The following is a 21,486-nucleotide window of genomic DNA, read 5'->3' on the forward strand; positions in this document are numbered from 1 at the left end:
CTTGTTCCCTCCACCTCTGACACATAAATCCTCTCTGTCAACCCTTCCTCACTCATTCTCACCATAAAACCAAACCATTTCAGCACACCCTCTTCTGCTCTCTCAACCACACTCTTTTTATTTCCACACATCTCTCTTACCCTTTCATTACTTACCCGATCAAACCACCTCACACCACATATTGTCCTCATACATGTCATTTCCAACACATCCACCCTCCTCCGCAAAACCTAATCTATAGCCCATGCCTCGTAATCATATATCATTGTTGGGATTGTTATATATATATATTACATCCTAGCGTGAGCCAGGTCCCCATCTTATCGACCAACCTCGGATTGACTGTGGACCGACTGCCGTAACCAGGATTCGAACTAATGCACTCAACCATGGGCGGCCCTTGAATTCGTCACGGTCAGGAACGCTAACCGTTACACCACTGAGGTCCATTGATGGATACAGTCGTCATTCGTTGATCTGTTGCATAGAATGTAATTAGTATGGATTGTGTTAGTGATTATATAAGTTTACATGCATGTTACCATCTCAGTTAATCACTGTCTGTATCAGTCTTCTATGGACCAGACATACACGTAGACAAACACTATACACCCTCACCTGGACCACAACACACACACACAGACCAGCACTCCTCATCCTCCCCTGGTCCAGCCATATACATGGACCATCGATCCCCACCCGTCTAACAGACACTCGTGAGAGACAGAATAGTCTACTGTCTTAACAGCATGAGTCTGTGAAGACAGAGAGTCTGTCTTCCGTTCCTCCTTGTTGACAATATCACTTAAGTCTTGTTCTGCGGTATTGTCGAGTCTCCAAGCCAGCCAGCTCACAACGGCCGCCAAGACGAGAGGAATTTCTTAGGTTGAATGAAACTATGATATATTTCCCCTTTCTAAATGATGTATCCTTTATTTCGTTATAGGTGAAAACAGATTCATTATACTATATACATATACGCAGTTCAGGTTGATAAATTTCTCACTGATGTATAAAAGACGTTTCAAATAAATAATTTCACAATTACCTTATCTTTTCTCATCAAAATCTTTATCACTTTCACACAAGTGAAAGTCACTTCGACCTTCTCACAATGCCTTCCGAATTCAGTATATTACAACAGTCTTTCTCATCGTGAACACTGTAAACAATACAGTTTTTTGCTAGAAACCTTCCTTCATAGTTACAAAATTCGTACATAAAGAATACCACCTACTTGGCTACAGAAAGTATTCAGATCTTACACTGTATCGCCGGTCCCTTTATACTGTCAGGATGGGATACATCAGATACAAGACTCACAATGACACACTCCTCCTACACTGTCAGGGAATCTTGCGGTTTATATTCACAACATGTAAACACATATACACTTTGAACATAACGCAGGCCTCACACACTGCCAGGAAGGTAGGAAAACAAGGAGGTATTTACAATACATTGTAGCTTATAATTCTCGAAATATTTGGAAGAGACGAATTCACATGTATGAATAAAAAAAAAAGTCAATATAAAATATTGTTTCATCCAGAAAAGAAAGTCTGAATCCTAACAAATACTTCACCACGTTAGAAACGTCAGATAATTCTTTGTTTTAATCATTTGAAATATTTTCCTAAATCACTATAATTCCATGTGTTTACTTGTCCATTCCTTAGTAAGTTGTTTGTTCATATATTCCTAGACGAAGCACTGGTTCACGTCCACTCTGTCATGCACACGAAGTGGAAGTTCATGATCAACATTACTTGAAGTTACACAGTTATCTTTCATAATTCGTGTCCTCAGTGGGTTGGTCCGGTCCCGGCCAGAGTCATCAAGTTCTGGCTTTTCTAAACACACTAAACCAATTTGCTGCAAGTCTGCTCTCAGGGAGAAGTTCACAGTCGCTGACGAGTCTACTCCGACACAAGCTTGACTTTGTTACAAGGGAATGATTTCAAAGGTTGGGAGATCGGTCATCAGTCACCAGACGCTGGCCTCTCGGAAATATATGTTGGGATGTTGATCATGGATGACGAACGTAGTAAGTTCCTGGCTCATTAGGTAATGAGGTCATCCCACAACTGGGGTCATGGGTCATACGTCTGGCTGTAAACATGCTATTGTGGCCTTCCTCATACACAGGAATCTTAAGGAGCAATTTACATATTCATTTTTTGTGAGGACACCACAGGAACTGGTAGCTTCCTTACGTCGCCACAACTGATACTTTTAAATCAATCAGTGGCGCATTAAACATATGATTTTGATACAGCATTGATATGACGGGTGCAGGTCAAGGTAGTTCAGGGTCATGGCACAGCTTTTGTATTATGGATGTAAGTCATGCGGATTCAACATTTGCATGATGTGTCAGTATCAGGCAGGATACAGCAATAGTGTCGTAAGACTTGGTCGTGTTGGATCTGGGTCACGGTGTGACTGAGTCATGGGTGGGTCTGCGTCATGGCGTGACTGAGTCATGGTAAGTCTGGGTCATGGTGTGACTGAGTCAGGGTGAGTCTGGGTCATCACTTCAGGTAAAGATAATCAGGTGACACAGTCACGCGCCTCACTGACAGCCTACCCATTCAACAAGAATTTAGAGATAGAGACAGAGAGAGACAAAGAGACAGAGAGGCGGAGATAGAGGGAGAAAGCATATACAGAAATAATCTAGTAACATCTGCGTATGTTCTCACAGCAAGGGGAAAGAAAGGCGAAGTGTCTGACCTCAAGAATTGTGTCTACGTAATTCATATACACGAGAGGACACGGCCATCGTCACTGGCTGAGTTATTATCTACCACATTTTGTACACAAGATATAATCACACGCCAGACTTACGACGCGTCATTCTTAAGAGGGATTAACCTAAAGACATCTATATGATACAGTGAAGAACACCCCTTAATCCACGGAGGAGAAGAGAAACATCCATGGCATTTGAACTTCTGAGATTAAAAAGTACAGAGGATGTGTTTTGTAGGAGTCTTGATAACACATTATTCATACAAATCTTTACCTGTTTTTTATCCTTTTTCCCATAATGTACATCGGTTACGACTGCAAGTTCAGCCACGTATAAATCCAAATTCACTGAAGACGACAGACGATCGAGGGAATACTACATTATCCAGTCATTTGTGTTCAACCGAGCAAGGATAGTTTTGAGGTGATTTCATACTACTCCATCCCCTCAAATGTGTGTAACCTTTGCAACAGAACAGTTCACTTTCGAAAGGTTTGATATCAGAGAGCAGTTTAGAAAATAGTTTATCGTTCCTAATGTCTCTCCCAGTAATAACGGGCGGATCACTTAGGGAAAAATGCTTCAGTGCATCGGAATATCACGCAGCATCGAGGCCAAGTTTTACGTATGTGTCTAACTTTGTTAGAAGAGTAAAAGTGTCTGTAAACATAACCAGTTACACAAACGCAACTTCTGCGCAAGAGGATACCAGCGCTGACCTGGAAACGCTTTTGTCATGACGTAAGAGATGTTACTAGTTCGAGTGAATACATATATACTCAGCTGTTCATCCTTCCCTCGGGACGTCGATAAACTGGGTACCTGATTTGGGCTACATCTCTTCGTGATATATCAACTTTCAGTTACATATATATATGGTGGGGTGAGCAGGAATCAAAGATACTGAAGCTGTTTCTTCCCCAGTCGTGACCACTCATGCGTCTTCCCACACGGCTGCCTGAGGCAGCTTTACTTCCACACGGTTTAGTCCATCAGCACAACACATTACTCCACCCACAGCCCGGCCCTCGTGGGCAGGAGGTGGGTGGCGCGAGCTGGTTGCGTGGTGGGGCAGATGAGGCTGGGGGGAGCGGATGGGATGATGAGGGCGATGATCAAGTTCCTGTCATCAACGTTACATTAGATGTCATGATTTTCAACAATTTTCGCACGGCATCAGAGAGGACGGGAGGCTTAAGCTATTTTCTTATCTATTCTTTAACAAGTGTTGTTCAGTATATTATATATTCTTGATAGTCTTTCCAGTTTAGTCCTGTGTGAATATTTTCCATCTCACGTCCAGATGAGTGTACTGCGTCTTGCTACACCCTTATGAGGTGAGCCACTCACACCTCTGTCTGATCAGGATAGGATCAGATCCTCTGACGTGAGGATCGAATGCCCTTGATTATGCCAGAGGGTCAGTGTTGAAGCTATGAACGTCGCTATCATGAGACAAGCTTTGAAATTTGATTTCGGTGGCTCTTGGTTATCCCCAGAGGTAGGAAACATGAACGCACAGTAATGATTAAAGGACGAGGCTTTCCACCCAACACCTCCCCGGTGGTAGACCCAGGAGAAGAACCCAGGTGGAGGTGCTGGAGATGTTGTCAGCTTCTGCTCCTCATCCTGAGGGTTGGGGAGGTTGCTGGAGGCGTCAGGATGAAGAGAGTTTGGAAACTTTTATCAGCTATGTCTACTCTCTGGCCTCCAGGAGGCGGCGGGATACATTCACACATTTGAAAGGTTTCCGGGAGCTTCCGTCTGAGGGAGGGTCCTGGAATCATAGGTCAGGGACATGGAAGGTGGTTTCCAGGATAGGCCTTTCCAGCGGTCCGTCACGTGACCGCGTCTCGTACATAGGTCACCAGAGATGTAAGGATGGCTCCTATTTTTTCCATCTTGTCTCTCCTTCATCTGTATATTCTGTCATTTTTTGTTTTGCTTAATATCCAGTCTGTTGTAATTCAAACTGAAAAGATGTTGCTGAACGATGATAGACGTGAGTTTTGTGTGTGTGTGTGTGTGTGTGTGTGTGTGTGTGTGTGTGTGTGTATGTGTGTGTGTTCACCTTTATGATATATTCGCACAAGCATGAACTTTTGCATACAAGTGGAACTTTTTGATATAATCATACATGAAAAGAAAAACGAAAAATGTTGTTAAAAGGAAGAATAAAATGAAGAAAAAAAAAAAAGATATAGAAACGAGGAGGGGATGCGGTTAACATGAAAACAGAACTGAATTCAAAGTTCAGCCCAAAATTTTTTCACCCAACTTACAGTTCCTGGCGTTCATATGTTGATGAATGCTGGTCATTACTACCAATTACAGTTTACTCTCAAGAAACACCTGAAAAATTGTCACAACCTTGTATCCTTTCACTTGAATCTATTTGGTTAAGCATTATCATGATTCCGATAGCCACATACAAATTTGGGTTTTCATTTAAGCTGTGTGCATGAACATTCTTTTTGTTTCAATAGCGAATCCATTCAGTTTTATAGATCAACTAACGTAGCTCAGGCTGATGTAAACATTCTGTCGCCATTGTTGCAAAATGGATATAAGACCTGTGAAAAGATTCAGGGTTGAGCTCTGAATGCATTCCATTTCCCTGGCATCCTCACCCTTTCCTTGAGCTTACTGCATACGTTCTGGCATCTCATCTCTATATTCTTAATGTCTTTTCTTCTATATATCTTCTCACTTCTTTCCAATACGAGTTTTCATGAACGATAACTTTACACAATTGTACGTTTTCTTGACTCGTTACGATAACTATCTATGATGTCTATATATATTTCATAACTTACTGCTTTGAGTAGGATTACACTGCCTTGAGTGACACGACTCTACTAAGTTCATCCAGTATTACGGCTGAGTTTTGTAAGATAAATGTATGAACACAAAAACAACACTGGCTAGGGTGGCGTGACTCCATTTCTTGAGCACAACAGTTGCATTAATCTTTGAAAACGATTACTTTCCTCCCTCGTGTGCGATGAACGATTAATCAGACCTTGCTGGTATACTTATACAAACTCATACTGATATTCCAGTAAGAGTTTAATTTTCCATTGGAAATAATCAATGTGTCCATAAACGCATTTCGTTACCGTATGTAATAAAAAAAAACAAGGATATAATCAGATTTTTCTGGGCAAACTTTACAACAACTGGGAGTGAAGTTTATGTCAGTGGGTGATATAAGCCACGAAAAATAATTCACCTTTTCATATGTCTGCAGATAAAATCTTGATAACGATCTGTCCTCTCTTTCCGTCGTGAGGTATCGAAAAGCCGAGAGGATTAGTAAGCAGCACAGTTTATATCTGAGAGATATAAACTGTGCTGCTTACTAATTCTCACAACTCTCGTTATTTCATGACGTAAAGACGTGGCGCTTAATTCATGACTCGCCCTGTCCACTGGTTATGTAAGCCGTGAGAATTAGTCAGCGCAGTTTATATCCCGGGTATAAACAGCACAAGAAGAAACGCTGCGATAGACTGGGACTTTTTCAAACCGACCGACTAACTGTTTTAAGATGAAGGTTGCCAATGTCTTTTTTTGATTACTATAACCGTCGTATTTACTGGAGTGATGCTATGGTTATTTCGTGATGTCAGTAACATCAGAAGGTGGGAAGCAGTCTTAAAATGATGTCCACTCTGGGTGATCAGGTACGGGACTGTCTATATCAGTTTCGAACATCTTCCTAAATACTTTAAAAAGAGGGTTAGGGTTCTCTCCGCAGATCGTCTTGTAAAGTGCGACACATTCATGAGCGATCTCTGGTGAGAGACTGTTCCATCTTCCAGCTCTGCCGTAATGAAAGATGAAAAAAAAGGAAAGTGATGAAGAGGGAAGAGTCTATGACGTCTGCACAGTTTTGTTCTGATCTTTCTGAAGATGAAGGTCGAGTGATTATCTTAAGTTTATCTCTTAATCTTAACTCGGACTCGAGACCTGAGTATTACTCTGAGGATATATAAAGAGAGAGAGAGAGAGAGAGAGAGAGAGAGAGAGAGAGAGAGAGAGAGAGAGAGAGAGAGAGACCCTCTCTCTCAGACATGGTTGTGAAAAGAATTACTAACACTATAACTGATAACAAAACCTTTGTGGGTCACACGACAACGATACCAAGTTTCCTTTACATCATTATTGTTACTGAGTATGATATAGAGGGCACACTGCTGACTGAAGATCCTTTATAGAACAAGAGACAGGCACGTACATAATGGAATATTCCCTAAGTCAGGTAACACAACTAAAGTTCATGAGCTATATGTACGTTCACAAGTTCCCCTACATGAGACTTACATGGCTCTCCCCATACCTCAGAAACTTCAGTTCTACATCAACAAAGCACAACTTGGTCGCTGATATGATTCATAAAATCCAATGCTTGGATGTTCCTCCCCTCATCACCTTATATAGTCTGTACAAAAAATATATACAAATATTTTTTTCATGTAGTCATGTAATACTACGGTTAGGAAAGGTCTGAAGTTCCTTCTACCTTGCAGGCAAGCAACGAAGACTATAAAATCCACGGTATACCTGTACATCCGGGTCTTCGTGAGCCCATGAGATAATCCAATGGCACATTGGGAAGAAGAAATAATAAAACATAATTTGATATATAGATACAGACATAGATACACAACAGTAGAGAGGACGTGAGAAACAGAGAGGGAGAGGGAGAGAGGACAGACAGATAGAGTAGCGGAGCATGAGGGAATCTCACAAAGCTTTGCAAGTAAACATCAGAAGAGCTAAACTTGGACCACTGTATCATCTTGGTGACAGAGCCTCGCGGTTGGTCACACCTCAGAGCCAACCTGTTTGGTACCTTCGTCGACGTTAGGTACAGTAGTGATATCCCTGAAGCCTCGGCAGAGGTTGGACTGTCTGCTGGATGTTTGCATCTCGTATGAGATCAGGACTGTAGATTCACATTTGGTCTTTCGGCTCCACAAAGGCTAGTCTTGCATGATGCTGGACTTTTGGTTGATGCAGTTTGGCCTCCTATGCTGGACGATTAAGCTCCACCTGAGGTCGAGCCAGTTACACCCAATGCTTGGGTTGAATCAGTCTTTAGTATGTCTAGGTTCGATTTGGATCAGACTACCTGATGATTGGGTTGAGGTGAGGCAGAATTGTTAATACTTAAGGAATAGAATCAAGCCGAGAGCATCAGCGTTACAACAGTCAATAATACTGCTGAGTTCAGAGCACTTTAACGTCTCAGCTGTTGGCGTTTACCCACCAGTGATGTGTTTCGCGATATGAATGTATTGATATGATAGTCTGTCTGTTTAGAGGATCTTATTAGAGGATAAAGGGCGTACTAGACCACAACGCCACACAGGGAAAGCTGTTTATTCTAGCTACAGAGAGACCAAGCAACGGAGTCGAAACACATGTGAAATGTTGCTGAAACCTGAAAAGAGGTCTTGTCATTTTTGTAAAAAGAAAATGACAAGGATCATTGTAAAGTTTTTCAGAGAAATGAACAGATATCACGATTTTGATATCTAATTTTGGCATTTAATATGGGTTGGAACACTACCTTTCCCTCTATATGTGAATTTGAACACTAGTTCTCCCTGTATATATAGATTTGAACACTAATTTTTTCTATACATATGTGTGCATTTGAACATTAACCCTTCCTCTGTTTGTGAGCATAAGCATATAGTTCACTCTCCCTCTCTGCATGAACATTGACAGTCGATGTGGGTTTGAACACTCGATCTTCCTCTGCATATTAACGTATTCCTCACCACGTATGTCTGTCTACATCAGAGTCATACACTTCCAGTACGATGACCATCACTTGCTGAATAACATCTCACTGGGCTTCAGGGCTTGAATGACGTATGTGGGACGACCATCTTGTAGTGTGGTACTCTCTCTGTTCCCCTCCAGATGACCTGTCCAGGTGGAGCCAATAAGGGGAGAGGTTATAAGAGATGAGGCAGTTACCAGTAAGAGATGGAGGCGGAAACAAAACGCAACGGATGTCACCATCACTTATGGAGCGACACATAATCAGTAAATGAATGGACAGCGAAGGGAATCGAGTAAGGTCTATGGGAAGAACACTGAGCCTTAGCCGACCGGATTGTCATCACGTACTGGCTCTAGGCTGAGGCAGTACCTAACTTTAGAATATACATGTATATACAACAGCCACTTGGTCGCTGTCCTACACACAGTTGCGACACGACAGGACATACTCAGCTTGTGTTCTGGCTGACTGTATGGCCTGGCAGCAGTGCACTTCAGAGCCCGCTTGGCTGCGACAGGCCACTGCCACATCAGAGCCCCACACAATAACTATCCTCCCTACTCTTCTGCTCGTGCCGAACGCGCGAGCTGCCCTCGATGCGTGCATGCAGCCCTAGACAACGTTGTAGAGGGGATCCTCTCCCTTATCTGTTGGTGAATAAAGTGAAGAAGGGGAATGAGAGGCACGAGGAGATAAAACAGATTAACGAGTTGGCATCAGGGGCGTGGGCAAGGGCGGCGATGATGCAGAAGGCGGTGACGAAGACTGGAGAGAAAAGGTGTGTGGCAGCGGCGAGGGTGCAGAAGGCAGTAACGAAGACTGTGGAGAGCAGCTGGGTGGCAGCGGCTGGCGGGGCACTGCTGGTTGTAGTCTGCATGGCGGCGGGGGTCTCGCCTGGAGGAAGAGAAACAGTACTCGAGTGAATGGTCTCGATACGAGAAGATTTCAGTGTGATCAAAAGACATGACTGCCTGCGCAGATATAGTCAAGTAGAGAGTCGTGTCATAAGCTGGGCCTGTATGTCTGTGTTGCTCTCTGGGATATATGATATAACTAAATCAAAGATTAGGGAAAGAAAAGGTTATTTCTGTTGTTTGTAAGTCTCTAAGTAACGAAAAGAATCAGACAGATATGCAAGGGATCAGATCATCTTATCCTGTACTGATGCCAAAAAACAGGAATCAAACGGTATCTAAACATGACATCGATATGATTCCTCACGTCTATGGCATATCATTATTCGAAGGGTAATCAGTATCAAATATTACCACAACCGCTACTTCTTCTACTGCTACTATTACTATTACTACTACTACTACTACTACTACTACTACTACTATTACTACTACTACTACTACTACTTCTTTGGGAACTCTATCAGTACTCCTTCCATTATGAATACTGTCGTTGTTGCCACTTTTTCTACACTATCACTGCTACCAATACTTGTGCTGTCATTAGTACAGTCACAGTACTAACGTCTGTGATTGGTAATGTGATCTCTGACTAACTGGACATCCTAGAAACAACAACAGAAAGAAGAAAAAGGCTACAATCTCTCTCCATCAACAAGCCTCTCAGCCTTACTCTTGAGAACGTGGACGCCGATGGAGACTTTCTGGGCGTTGGAGGGCTTGCAGGAGTACCTGCCAGAGTCCCAGATGGTGGCGTTGTGCACCAGGAGGGAGGAGTGGGTGGTGTCCCCCCTGTGTACGGTGTCCACCTTGATCTCTCGCCCGTCGCGTGACCCGTAGTTCACCAGCTGTGTGTAGGAGGGAGAGAAATGACACGTGAATCTGGTGGTCGTGACTCAGTGGTGACGAAAGAGTAAACATGGTTCAGATGACATCACTGATGATGGTGATGATGGAGCATAAGAACTGTGGCATCATATAGTGCCAGTGTGATGAGGGTTACGGGAGTGGTTTATTAATGATGACAATTATGGGCAGGTGAGATTAGTTGTTTGGCTCTAGTGGTGCTGAAGATGGAGGAGGTCGTTACGCCTGAATGGATGGAGAGCTAACAGGTGAGTATAATAGCCAGTGCGGTGCGGTGTTGCATATTGTGGTAGTAGTTACTGTGGGAGAGAGAGATTGACGACATGACTCCAGCGGTGGTGGTGGATGTGGCGGTGATGGGAAGGTGGTTATGGCGGGAAAGAGAGTTGAGTAGGTTAGCAAGAGTCGTGAAAAGGGTGATAGTGGTCATGTTGGTTGGTTGTGGTTGTAGTTGTGGCTTTGGTGGTTAAGGTAGTTACTACGTTAGCGGTGGTTTTAGTGAAGGTCACATTATCTCCGGCAGCGGGATAAGGTCTTCGTTGTCCCAGTGATGATCAAATACGTGTTTGAAGACGGTAGTGTGTGTGTGTGTGTGTGTGTGTGTGTGTGTGTGGCGAACTGATAGTTTAGGGGTGTTGGTGGGTGTAGCAGTACTTGGGTGTTGAGGGGAGTGCTACACTATGTTGGTCGTGGGTTCGTTGCAACACTGGCTGGGTAATGTTTACATAGCGGCAAATTATGGATGTTTACACCAGTTCGTGGCAGCTGTGGGAATATTTATGGCTGCTGTATGACGCAGGAAGCTGCCGCTACGAACCTGGAGGCAAGAACATGCAATACGTGCGTGTTGCAGATGCATGAAGCTGCCGCAGGAATGGACGCGGTTATTGCTGCATGAATACGAGTTATCATGGCGAGGAAATGGTGCATTCATGTATACAGGCTTGTGCAAGATGTCTCAGAGACGTAATGATAAAATCTATTATTGTTTATGATATCTGTAAGAGCAGTTGTAATGAAGGACGTAGGAAACAATTATTTTCATTTTCATTATTACACACGTTCAATCTAGATAAAAGAACATAAGCAAAGTTCGTCCTCATATGGAACAAAAACCTCAAGATTTGTTTTTTGGAGGAATGAACATTCGTCTCTTGAAATAGCGAGTGACACCAAGATCTGGGTGACTTACAGCCGTACATGTGGTGTAGGAAGCATATCATAATGCATGGTGCACATCAGGTCCGCGAGATGGGATCCCAGATCGAGATGTGTGTGTCGTGATGTTGTGTGTATGTGTGAAGCTGAGTGCAGGACACCTGAGGAGGAGTAAGTGTTCAGTGTCCTTCATATGAACTTTGCCTCGATGGCATGAAGGATCTTGTGGTATGTTGAATCAGCCTTCGTGAGGTGTGGGATGAAGGCCACTGATTCAACCGTACTGCAGATCGTTTGTTATTAACGTTGTCGACGTAGGAGTGATATATTTTCTGCGTCTTTCTAAAATTTCTCTCTTTCATTCATATATATATATATATATATATATATATATATATATATATATATATATATATATATATATATATATATATATATCAACTGCACCAGAAAGAGGTTACTACTCCGTTAAGAACCAAGACAAACGTTCTGTAATACTGATGAGCGTCATAACGGTGGAACATAGTTGCAGGAACCCTCGAACCCTCATATACGCAATAACTTTTACAATGCTTGTATTGCTGGTTCCTTACTTCAAGGACGTACTGCAGCGAGTGTGTTACTGACCCATTGCTCAGGACATCTTGAGTGAGTCCCTAACCACAATCATTGCACTCCTTCAGTATGATGACTCTTCTGACTAAACACGAGCACTTACTCCGTCAGTAGGGTGATCGGAGCTACTTATATGCTGACGCTGCGAGCCAGACTAGGGATTTATCTGTCACGAAAGTAGTCAAATTCTCTTGGTCAATTGACCCTCGTGGTGTGACCTTCCCTGGAGCCACGAGCTCTTCACTAAACCATTCCATCGAAGGTTCCCCTACTGCCTACCCCTTCGTTACATGGACCCACAGGACGAAGGTATGTGCAGACTAATATTTGAAATGTTCTACAGCGCGACGCCTCAGCCCCTCAGCTGCCAGCCTGCCTCACGTACAGTTCCACTTGCATCAAATGTTGAACGGCGAAGGCATCTTGGAGCTTCCATAGGGTTCAGGGTTTCAGCGGTTCTTTAGGAGTGTTTTCTATACCACAGTGTTCACCAACCAGTGGTACCTACTGCTGCAGAGAGGCAGGTCAGGGCTTGGTGTCGTACGCCCCTCAATACCTAAGTCCCGCACCTCAATACTTATCCCATAAACGAAAACTTCGAACTTGTCCCATCTTCCTCACCCACTCACCAAGCTGACTGTAGCCGTCTGTTTATATGTTCTGCTAGACTTGCTATTCTGTCTGTTGGTGACTGTGTATGTTGTTTGTCTACACCGATTATAATCACTGATGTCTGTACTACAGAGTCACTTTGGTAACATCGTCTCTCATTCTTTCAATTCCTTCTCCATCTACCCAAATATCAATACGCTTTTCAGCATCATTTCTCAGCATCTCTAAGCACACGAATCAGTTTTTAGAGACTTAAATCTATCTTTGAAAGAATCAATGGTTTCAGATATACTTCCATTTTTTTGAATGATGGCAAAAGAAGGATGTTATGAAGGCGCCAGCGATGTTGATCGCTGTTGTGGATATTCGGTACCTAAAACGTGTCTTACAGGATTACACAGACGAATTAACTTTATGAATATAAGATGCAAATTGGAGGGTTATAGATGTTAGGTTTAGGGAGGTAGATGTGTGGGTAGCACGTATGTGAAAAGTAGGAGTCTGGATGGCAGACATATGTGGTTGGAAGGTTATGTAGGTAGCAGGTGTGTGTGTGTCAGATGTGTGGGTAGCAGATATTATAATATTATGATTATTCCCTGTAACAAAATTTCTGAATTAATTCTGACTTTTCGAACAACTTTAGTAATCCGATATGACAGACGTTTCATCCCCAACTGCGTTGATCCAGTCATGTAACCCCTGCAACCTATATACCTTTAAGAGAGATGAGGCCAGTGGCAGAGGCAGTGCAGGGTGGTGGGCTAGGTCATAGTAAGAAGAAGATAAGCCAAGGAGGAGGTCACCACTGCTTGCTCCTCTACGCAACGTCTGAACTGAAATACCGTCACAAGAAACGTTCATTTTATTTCTCGTAGTCGATGGTGGGTCTCGGTGTTCTGTCCATTCCTACATGCACGCACCTCCCACTCTGGGTAGTCAGCAGTAAACTGGCTGTTGACGGAGGACCTTTGCAAATAGACTTTGGACTGGTTCTGGTTCTCGATGTAGGCAGGCGGATCGAGCAGCTGGGCATGTCCCCCTAGCGTTTAACTTGTGTTTGTCTGGTAAATAGCCTTTACCATTAGGGAGGGAGGAAGGTTTTTCTTTTTTAGACTGAGAAACGAGTCTGTTGAACTGTTAACACAGTAAAGAGATGGATTATTTAGCCACCATGGTAAGTAAAGTATCTGAATTGTGGGTGAGAGTCACTGGTCCTCTTTCAGTATAACCTGAGCAGACTCTCTGTTGGCAGGGAGAGACACCTGGCATAATTAAGATACCCCGTCATTACAGCCAAATGATATATATATATATATATATATATATATATATATATATATATATATATATATATATATCTTTCTTTTTCTTTTAAACTATTTGCCATTTCCCGCGTTAGCGAGGTAGCGTTAAGAACAGAGGACTGGGCCTTTGGGGAATATCCTCACCTGGCCCCACTCTGTTCCTTCTTTTGGAAAAAAAAAAAAAAAAAAACGAGTGGGGAGGATTTCCAGCCCCCCGCTCCCTCCAGCCCCCCGCTATATATATATATATTTTACGTTGGAGACTCCAGTTACGGACAAACGCCCGCATCAAGGCCGGGCCTTAACTGAAGTATGTAGAGGATTAGGAAAGGGATATAGAAGTGACAAGGGAAAGTATTGACGAATCATGTGTGTGTGTGTGTGTGTGTGTGTGTGTGTAATATCTACAGATACATTGCTCGTTTATGAACATTTCCTTCATGATATTAACAACAAGAATTAATGCCGTTCCCACTTGAAAATATCCTTTCTTTATCCTCATTCCGACACACAAAAAATTATGTGAATTATCTCTAGGTTTCCTGTCACAGGTTCCTCCACTTTGCTATACTTTCACCATATATTCTGCTGCTGACCTGACCCCCAGCCCACCTCCTCTAGCGTGCAAGACACACCTTGTACGGCTCTGTTCCCCAGTTACTGTGGCTCTGGGTGTGGTGTTATCTGGCAGGACGGCAGCTCGCGGGAGTTTAATTCGGTAGTTCATTACACCTTTGGTAACCAGGAGGGGATAGTGGGGGTTTGGGGGGAGACGGCAGCTCTCCATTCAGGTGGAGAGTTAACACGCCAGGTAATCCTCAGGTAGTGTGTGGTAATATGCAATAAGCCCGGCACCTTTAGTATTAAATGGCTGCTCCCGAGTTATGTAATGTTCAGTAACTGTACACTGAAGAGAATGGCCGCTTGAGGTGAACTTTTCATTTATTGTTCTTATAGGAAACTACCAACTGATCCCAGGTAAGTAGGCACCGGCCAGAAGTTAGTAGGCAGGTAATGGAATAACTGAAGCCCAATACGTTCGTGGCCTGACTGCAGGGGGCCGGGGAAGCAATGATTGCGTTATTTTCTCGTTGATCCTGATGTTGGGTTTTGTTTCTCTTACGTGTAAGGAACTGCTACTGTTGACTCGTCGGTTCCTACACATCAATTGCGTGTAAGTATTCATGTCTACGAGTACATACACACACGACCATCCGGAGTGATCATATATTAATATAAAACTCAACTGAAAGTTACCTTCCTGTAGACCACAGGACTGTGCTTGCATTAATACACAGCGACACGAGGAGGATCCCAGAACTTGTCTTTGCAGCTAACCTGGAGCCCCAGCGGCACATCACCTCCTCGTGGCTACTAACGACGGTGGCAATGGATGAACTTTGGCCACTCCATGAGAGTGGAAAGGAAAGAGTACATTTCCAAACGCCATCATGATTTCCAGACTCCCTAACCTCGCCCTTAGGTGGCACCCTTAGCAATGCATCAGCCTCAGTCACAGCAGACTGGTATGAACCCTAGACCCGCAGCGTTTCACCCAGCGTTACTGGAAAATGATTTCGGTCCAGCAGCAGCAGCAGCAGCAAGACCAGCCCACCTGGTGACGGTCGGGAAAGATTTAATTCTAACAGGAGCCTCAGTCCTCACTTGACTAAACATTTCTCTCAACATTCTGTGTTTTCGGAATTTATCGTTTGACACTTCATGTTTTTCAGTATTTATCTTAAATTTTCTCATATACTTCGCATGATCTGGAAGTTAGTCATTTATTTATCGCATCTTATTTTTTTTCTTTTTAGCTTCGTCTTAAGAATTACTGAGTTTGAAACCTTATGTATTTTTCTTTTGCAATGCTTGATTTCGGCAGTAGTATAAACAAGATGTAAACCTGTATCTGCTCCACTCGTTCTCAATCCATCTGTCCAAAACAGTCCAGAGTTTAAAGCACCATCCCTCGTGTACCTAGATAGCCAAGACCTTCGTGCTAACTAACCTTACTTATGTTACTTTGGAGACCTGTGAAGCAGGTAGGAAGATAGTGGAGGATTGAGAGGTAATAAAGAAGAACTTAATGAAAAGGGAATACAGGAGAATGAATAGATTAAAGAGTTTACCTTGGAAGGCACAGAATAGAAAATGAATAGATTGCTGACAAGAGAAAGGTAGATTGCAGGAAGGGGAGGGATAATGAGGAATGTGATCGGTAGACTCGTTGGAAGATATAATAAGACGAATCAAGAAGAACACAACAATCAGTAAAAGACCAAGACTGAACATCCTGGTACAATGATTACGGTAATGTTATCTGTATTAAGTTCTCAGATGTGAACCACTTCATAACAACACACGAACTAAATCATTCTACCTTCATTTTATCTCAAAATTTCTATTGCACAGTGGCTCCCACCACGTCGTCTACTGTGTTCTCCAATACTTCCTGCAAATGTTCGACAATATTTAGTATATCTGTGTTCTGTTATCCTGGGGATAAGAGAGAAGGCTTACTGCCCACGTATCTCCTGCGTTTAGTAGAAGGCGACTAAAAGGAGTGGGAGCAGGGGGCTGGAAATCCCCACTTCCTGTATTACTTACCAAAAAGAAGAAACAGTGGAGTCATCTTAAGACCTTTATCCTCTTAGGCTCAGTCATCTGTTCTGTACGCTACTTCGCTCAAGCGAGAAATAACGAGCATATACGAAGGTAAAAGTCTTTGACCACCACATTACATTATGCCACATGGTGTTATTCAGTATGTCGGGTAGTATGTTGTGCCCTTCACCTGACATTTGACCTAAACATGTGTGTATTTGATGAGCTATCAAGAGTTGCCAGCGACTGCATTAGTGACATGAAGCACTGAGCGTTAGCAGTGCCATATGCTAATGAGTTCCAGTCATTCACTCACTCGTGGTTCTGGCTTTTAATTTGAATTTCATAAAATAAACATCACAGTGAATATTAATGTACTTCTAGCTATGAAAGTCATGTGATGGTTAAACGGAAAACTTTCCCATTTGTAAGAACAACGTTTTCAACCTTTCCTTTTTTTCACCATTTAAATGTAAATGTTGAATGTGTATACCTATTTTTCGTCTTGTTTAAAAGATTTAGAGGTAACCATGCACACCTAAAAGCATATCCCAAAGCAATAATGGATATCAGATACTAACAAAGGTTCATACATCCTGAAGTGTTGATCTGTTGTATAAAACATGATCAAGGTTAGCTAATGGATTCCAAAAATTCATTTGAAGGACATGTAGACATACCATAGAACCAACACACACACACACACACACACACCAGTGAATATGTCTACACCCACACCTGTGACCACTTTTACACCCACATAACTACTACTACTACTACTATAACTATTGCTACAGCTATATCTACAACTACTACTGTTATAACTACCACTGCTACTATAACTACTATTACTGCTGTAGTCATAACTACTACTATATCTACTACTACTGCTATGACTACTACTGCAGCTATATGCCTCACTTATTACCAGACACCCTCCTTCCCTCCTCCAGCCTGCCCGGTCAGTAGGTCACCCACTCCCATACTTCACAAGTAAACACATTAAACACGAGTATAATTGCCAGAGACCAGATGGGATACCAGTGGGCCAGGGAGCTCAGGTTATGTCCCTTACAATTCTTGGTTCACATACATAGTACCTCCGTTGTTCAGCTCCGCCATTGTCTAATCCTCTCCTTACAACATGCAAGATTCAGCTACAAATCTTCATTACGTACAGTACAACAACAACAGCTTAGTAGCGTACAAGACATTGTTGTAGTACATTTTGTACGTAGAGGAAAACGTAATGTAGAGGACAATGTTTGTCACTAGCGATGAAAGATGTCCGCTACCTATAAATGCGCCTGGCGACGCCTGGCAAATATCTGTCAGCTCTGGGTGTCAACATTAACTTTGTTTACGTCGGTGTCCCTCAGACTCCTTGTTGAGGCTGCCGTACATCGCCAGGCAACCCTGAGGGTCCTGTGTTGTTATGGCTGTCAGGTCTCAGATATCTGAAATCTTTATAACATGATGAGTTGGAGCAATATGGATTTCACAACTAAGGATGAGTCTGTTGTTGTTTTTTCAATCACGCGCATTATACGTCGCATTAATTCATTTTTCTTTCCTTTATCAAGTGTTATTACGGGATGTATTTTCAGCCAAACAAAATCAGAATCCATGAAGAATCTCGGGATTACGTTCAGCAAAGGAGCAAAGTTTTTAGAATTTTGATTGCGAATTAGTAATAGGAAAATAGTTAACACACATCTACTAGCGAACGCACCACTACCAACACTACTAGCTTCCTCAACACCACCAACACTACTAGCTTCCCCAACATCACCAACACTACTAGCTCCCCCAACACCACCAACACTACTGGCCTCACCAACATCACTAACCACCACCACTATCATCCCCATTACCACCATCACCAGCATCTTCACCACTACCCCCATCTCTACCACAACCACACTAATAATCATCCCTACCACCAACATCATTAACAACACTAGCATCTCCACCACCACCACCACCAGAAACATCACCACAGCCACCGTTCCATCCCTACCACACCTCAGACACCACCTTCAGTATTACTATGGCTGAGCATCGCCTCCCCCAGCAAACCCTGACAGTCTCTACCCAATCACCTTCCTTGACTATCATCCCTCATCTACTCGACCCTCCAGGTGTCCCCCACTCGTCTTGCTTCCAGTGACAGTCCTCCAGGTATCCCTCACACATCTTTCCATCAGTGAATTTCCTTCTGGCTTGTACCCTACCCGCCAGGTCATATGGCAGGTCTCATAGTGTCCTCCACCCACCAGGTCATCTGGCAGGTCCCATAGTGTCCTCCATCCACCAGGTCATCTGGCAGGTCCCATAGTCCACCCACCAAGTCATCTGGCAAGTCCCATAGTATCCTTCACCCACCAGGTCATCTGGCAGGTCCCATAACGTCCTTCACTCACCAGGTCATCCGCCTTACTTCCCAGGTCTAATATAAACCAAGTCTTCAAACGACGTCCTCTCTTCAAGTCTCCTCCCTCACTCCGTCCACTCCCATCATCTCTGATCACCTGTGTCTGGACGCTACTCCACGCCACATGAACCCGAGTTTCTGCTCTTAGCAAAATTATGCCAAAGTTACCATTTTGCATGACGTCGACTTTCCTTTGATCATGAAGTTGTGGTGCCGCTGAATACTATACTATGAATATCTTTTATAGCTGGAACGCTTGTATGAGTGAGTCATACACCATGGGTTGGGTTCGACTGGGACTGGGACATAGCGAGAGCACACTGGGCGACCAGCGGGTGTCTTATAACCTCTGTGTAGCTGAGGTGGCCAAAAGCCCTACCCAGGGTTCGAATCCAACCGATGGTGTATATGTATACATGTGTCTGTCTAACGATATATATGTCACACTATCGAAGCCGCCACCGGTGAGGCTGAGACATGGAGAGAAAACACTGGGCGACTGGTGGCTGTCATTTTACCTCGGTGTGGCCCCACCCAAGGTTGGAATCCCGCCCATGGTGTGTGTGTGCGTGTGTGTGTGTCTGTGTGTGTGTGTGTGTGTGTATGTGTGTATGTGTGTGTGTGTGTGTGCGTGGTGTCGTAGCTTCAGAATCCAGGACCCTCTAGGAGTGGCATAAACAAGGACACTATCGTATAAGAGGAGCATAGTCAGTACTGGGTCGCTACTTACCGTCTCGCGGTGGTACCAGAGGATGAACTCTGGCGGGGTGGGGCTGAAGTGGACCACGCAGGTAAGGTTCAGGGTGCTGCCCCGGTCCAGGTACACTTCTCCGTCTCCCAGAAGCTCGGCCGTTGGCACTGAGGGAAGACAATACATGGTTGGTGAGACGGCTGGTGAGATGGAATAATGAATATAAGAAAGAGCTTCATAGAAAAAGGCTCAGTCAAAGTACAAAGTCGTATGAAGAGAAAGATGAATGAAAAATACATGTACATTTTTATTTGTATACAAACATATACTTTCTGTTTCTAGAAATAAGAAAATCTGATGATCTTCAATACAGCTAGAGACTGAGTGTGAGCGAATGTGGCCTTTTTTTGTTTTCCCGGCGCTACCTCGCTGACGCACGGGCTAGCGATGCTGTTTCCTGTGGGGCGGGGTGGCGCCGGAAATGGATGAAGGCAAGAGAGTATGATGTTGTACATGTGAATATATGTATATGGCTGTGTATGTGTATGTTAATATATGTATATGTGTATATGTTGATATGTATATGTATATGTACGCATTTTTACGTGTATGTGGGTGTATGTATATATGTGTGTATGTACGAGTGGATGTCTCTTTCTTCGTTTGTTTTCTGGCGCTACCTCACTGATATATATATATATATATATATATATATATATATATATATATATATATATATATATATATATATATATATGCTTTGACTGACCCGTTCCCATCAGGGAGGAGTTATTATCCTCCCTTGACCTGGAAAAATTACTTCGCAATTACAGAGGTGAGACCGATGTGATAATGGGGTCATTATACCTCGCCTCCAAGTTGGGGAGGCATATTATTTTCCCGTTCTCCTTCTCTCCCATGTCTCTACCCTCCAACAGTTATCATTGCTCGCCATTTCTTTATTCCTGGACCGATCGAACTGAAGGCTAGGGCGGGCTCGTTTCCCGGCCCAAGACGCGAAGACATGCGTCATCATTCTTTTCATTTGACGTGGCTGAAGAAGATCGCTTTTAGACGTCACTCTACAGTAATGTACGTGATCGCTTCACTACAAGACGAATGACGAACTGGAAAGGAAGGAAAGGAGTGGGAGAAAATATTTGGTTTAGGTTCGTCCGTGTCCATATATCCAGTTTCTGTGATGATATTCTCACGTTACTCCTCACACTTCCTGTGTTACCCCTCACCCTTACTGTGTTACCCCTCACTCTTCTTGTGCTGCCTCTCACACTTACTGTGTCACCCTTCACTCTTCCTGTGTTGCCCCTCATCCCTCATGTGTCACCCCTCACCCCTTCTGTGTTACCCCCTCACCCCTCTTGTGTAACCCCTCACCCCTCTTGTGTTACCCCTCACCCCTCCTGTGTTACCCCTCTTCCTCCTTTGATACCCCTTCACCCTCCTGTGTTGACACCTTCGACATGGCCGAGGGGGAGAAGGATGGCAGAGACAGAGACGAGACTCTGGAAATTTATGGAAGTGGGAAAACGGTGGGAGAGGCCCCAGGGGGGAGAGACTGTGGGTGATACGCCAGGGGGGAGAGACGGTGGGTGATACGCCAGGGGACGTGTGGGAAGAGTCGGTGGGAAAGACCTCAGGGAATGTGTGCGGGAGAGACGGTATGAGATACCCCAGTAGATGTGTGGTGAGGAGAGATGGTGGATGA

The 21,486-nt window shown here is 43.6% G+C and overlaps 1 protein-coding gene across 1 annotated transcript in view; it reads right to left on the reverse strand.

The window, feature by feature from the left end:
• Positions 1 to 904: 904 nt before the first annotated feature.
• Positions 905 to 21,486, reverse strand: part of LOC139750153 (protein sidekick-2-like) — a 186,132-nt gene continuing 165,550 nt past the window's right edge. Inside the window, exons 5-7 of the mRNA XM_071664487.1 lie at positions 19,800 to 19,927; positions 10,143 to 10,317; positions 905 to 9,449 (exon numbers count right to left, since the gene is read on the reverse strand). Coding sequence (XP_071520588.1) covers positions 9,199 to 9,449; positions 10,143 to 10,317; positions 19,800 to 19,927 — 554 coding nt within the window. The 3' untranslated portion in view covers positions 905 to 9,198. The remainder of the gene's footprint in view (positions 9,450 to 10,142; positions 10,318 to 19,799; positions 19,928 to 21,486) is intronic.

The sequence above is a fragment of the Panulirus ornatus genome, chromosome 9 (assembly GCF_036320965.1).
Source record: "Panulirus ornatus isolate Po-2019 chromosome 9, ASM3632096v1, whole genome shotgun sequence".
Taxonomy (NCBI): Eukaryota; Metazoa; Arthropoda; class Malacostraca; order Decapoda; family Palinuridae; genus Panulirus; species Panulirus ornatus.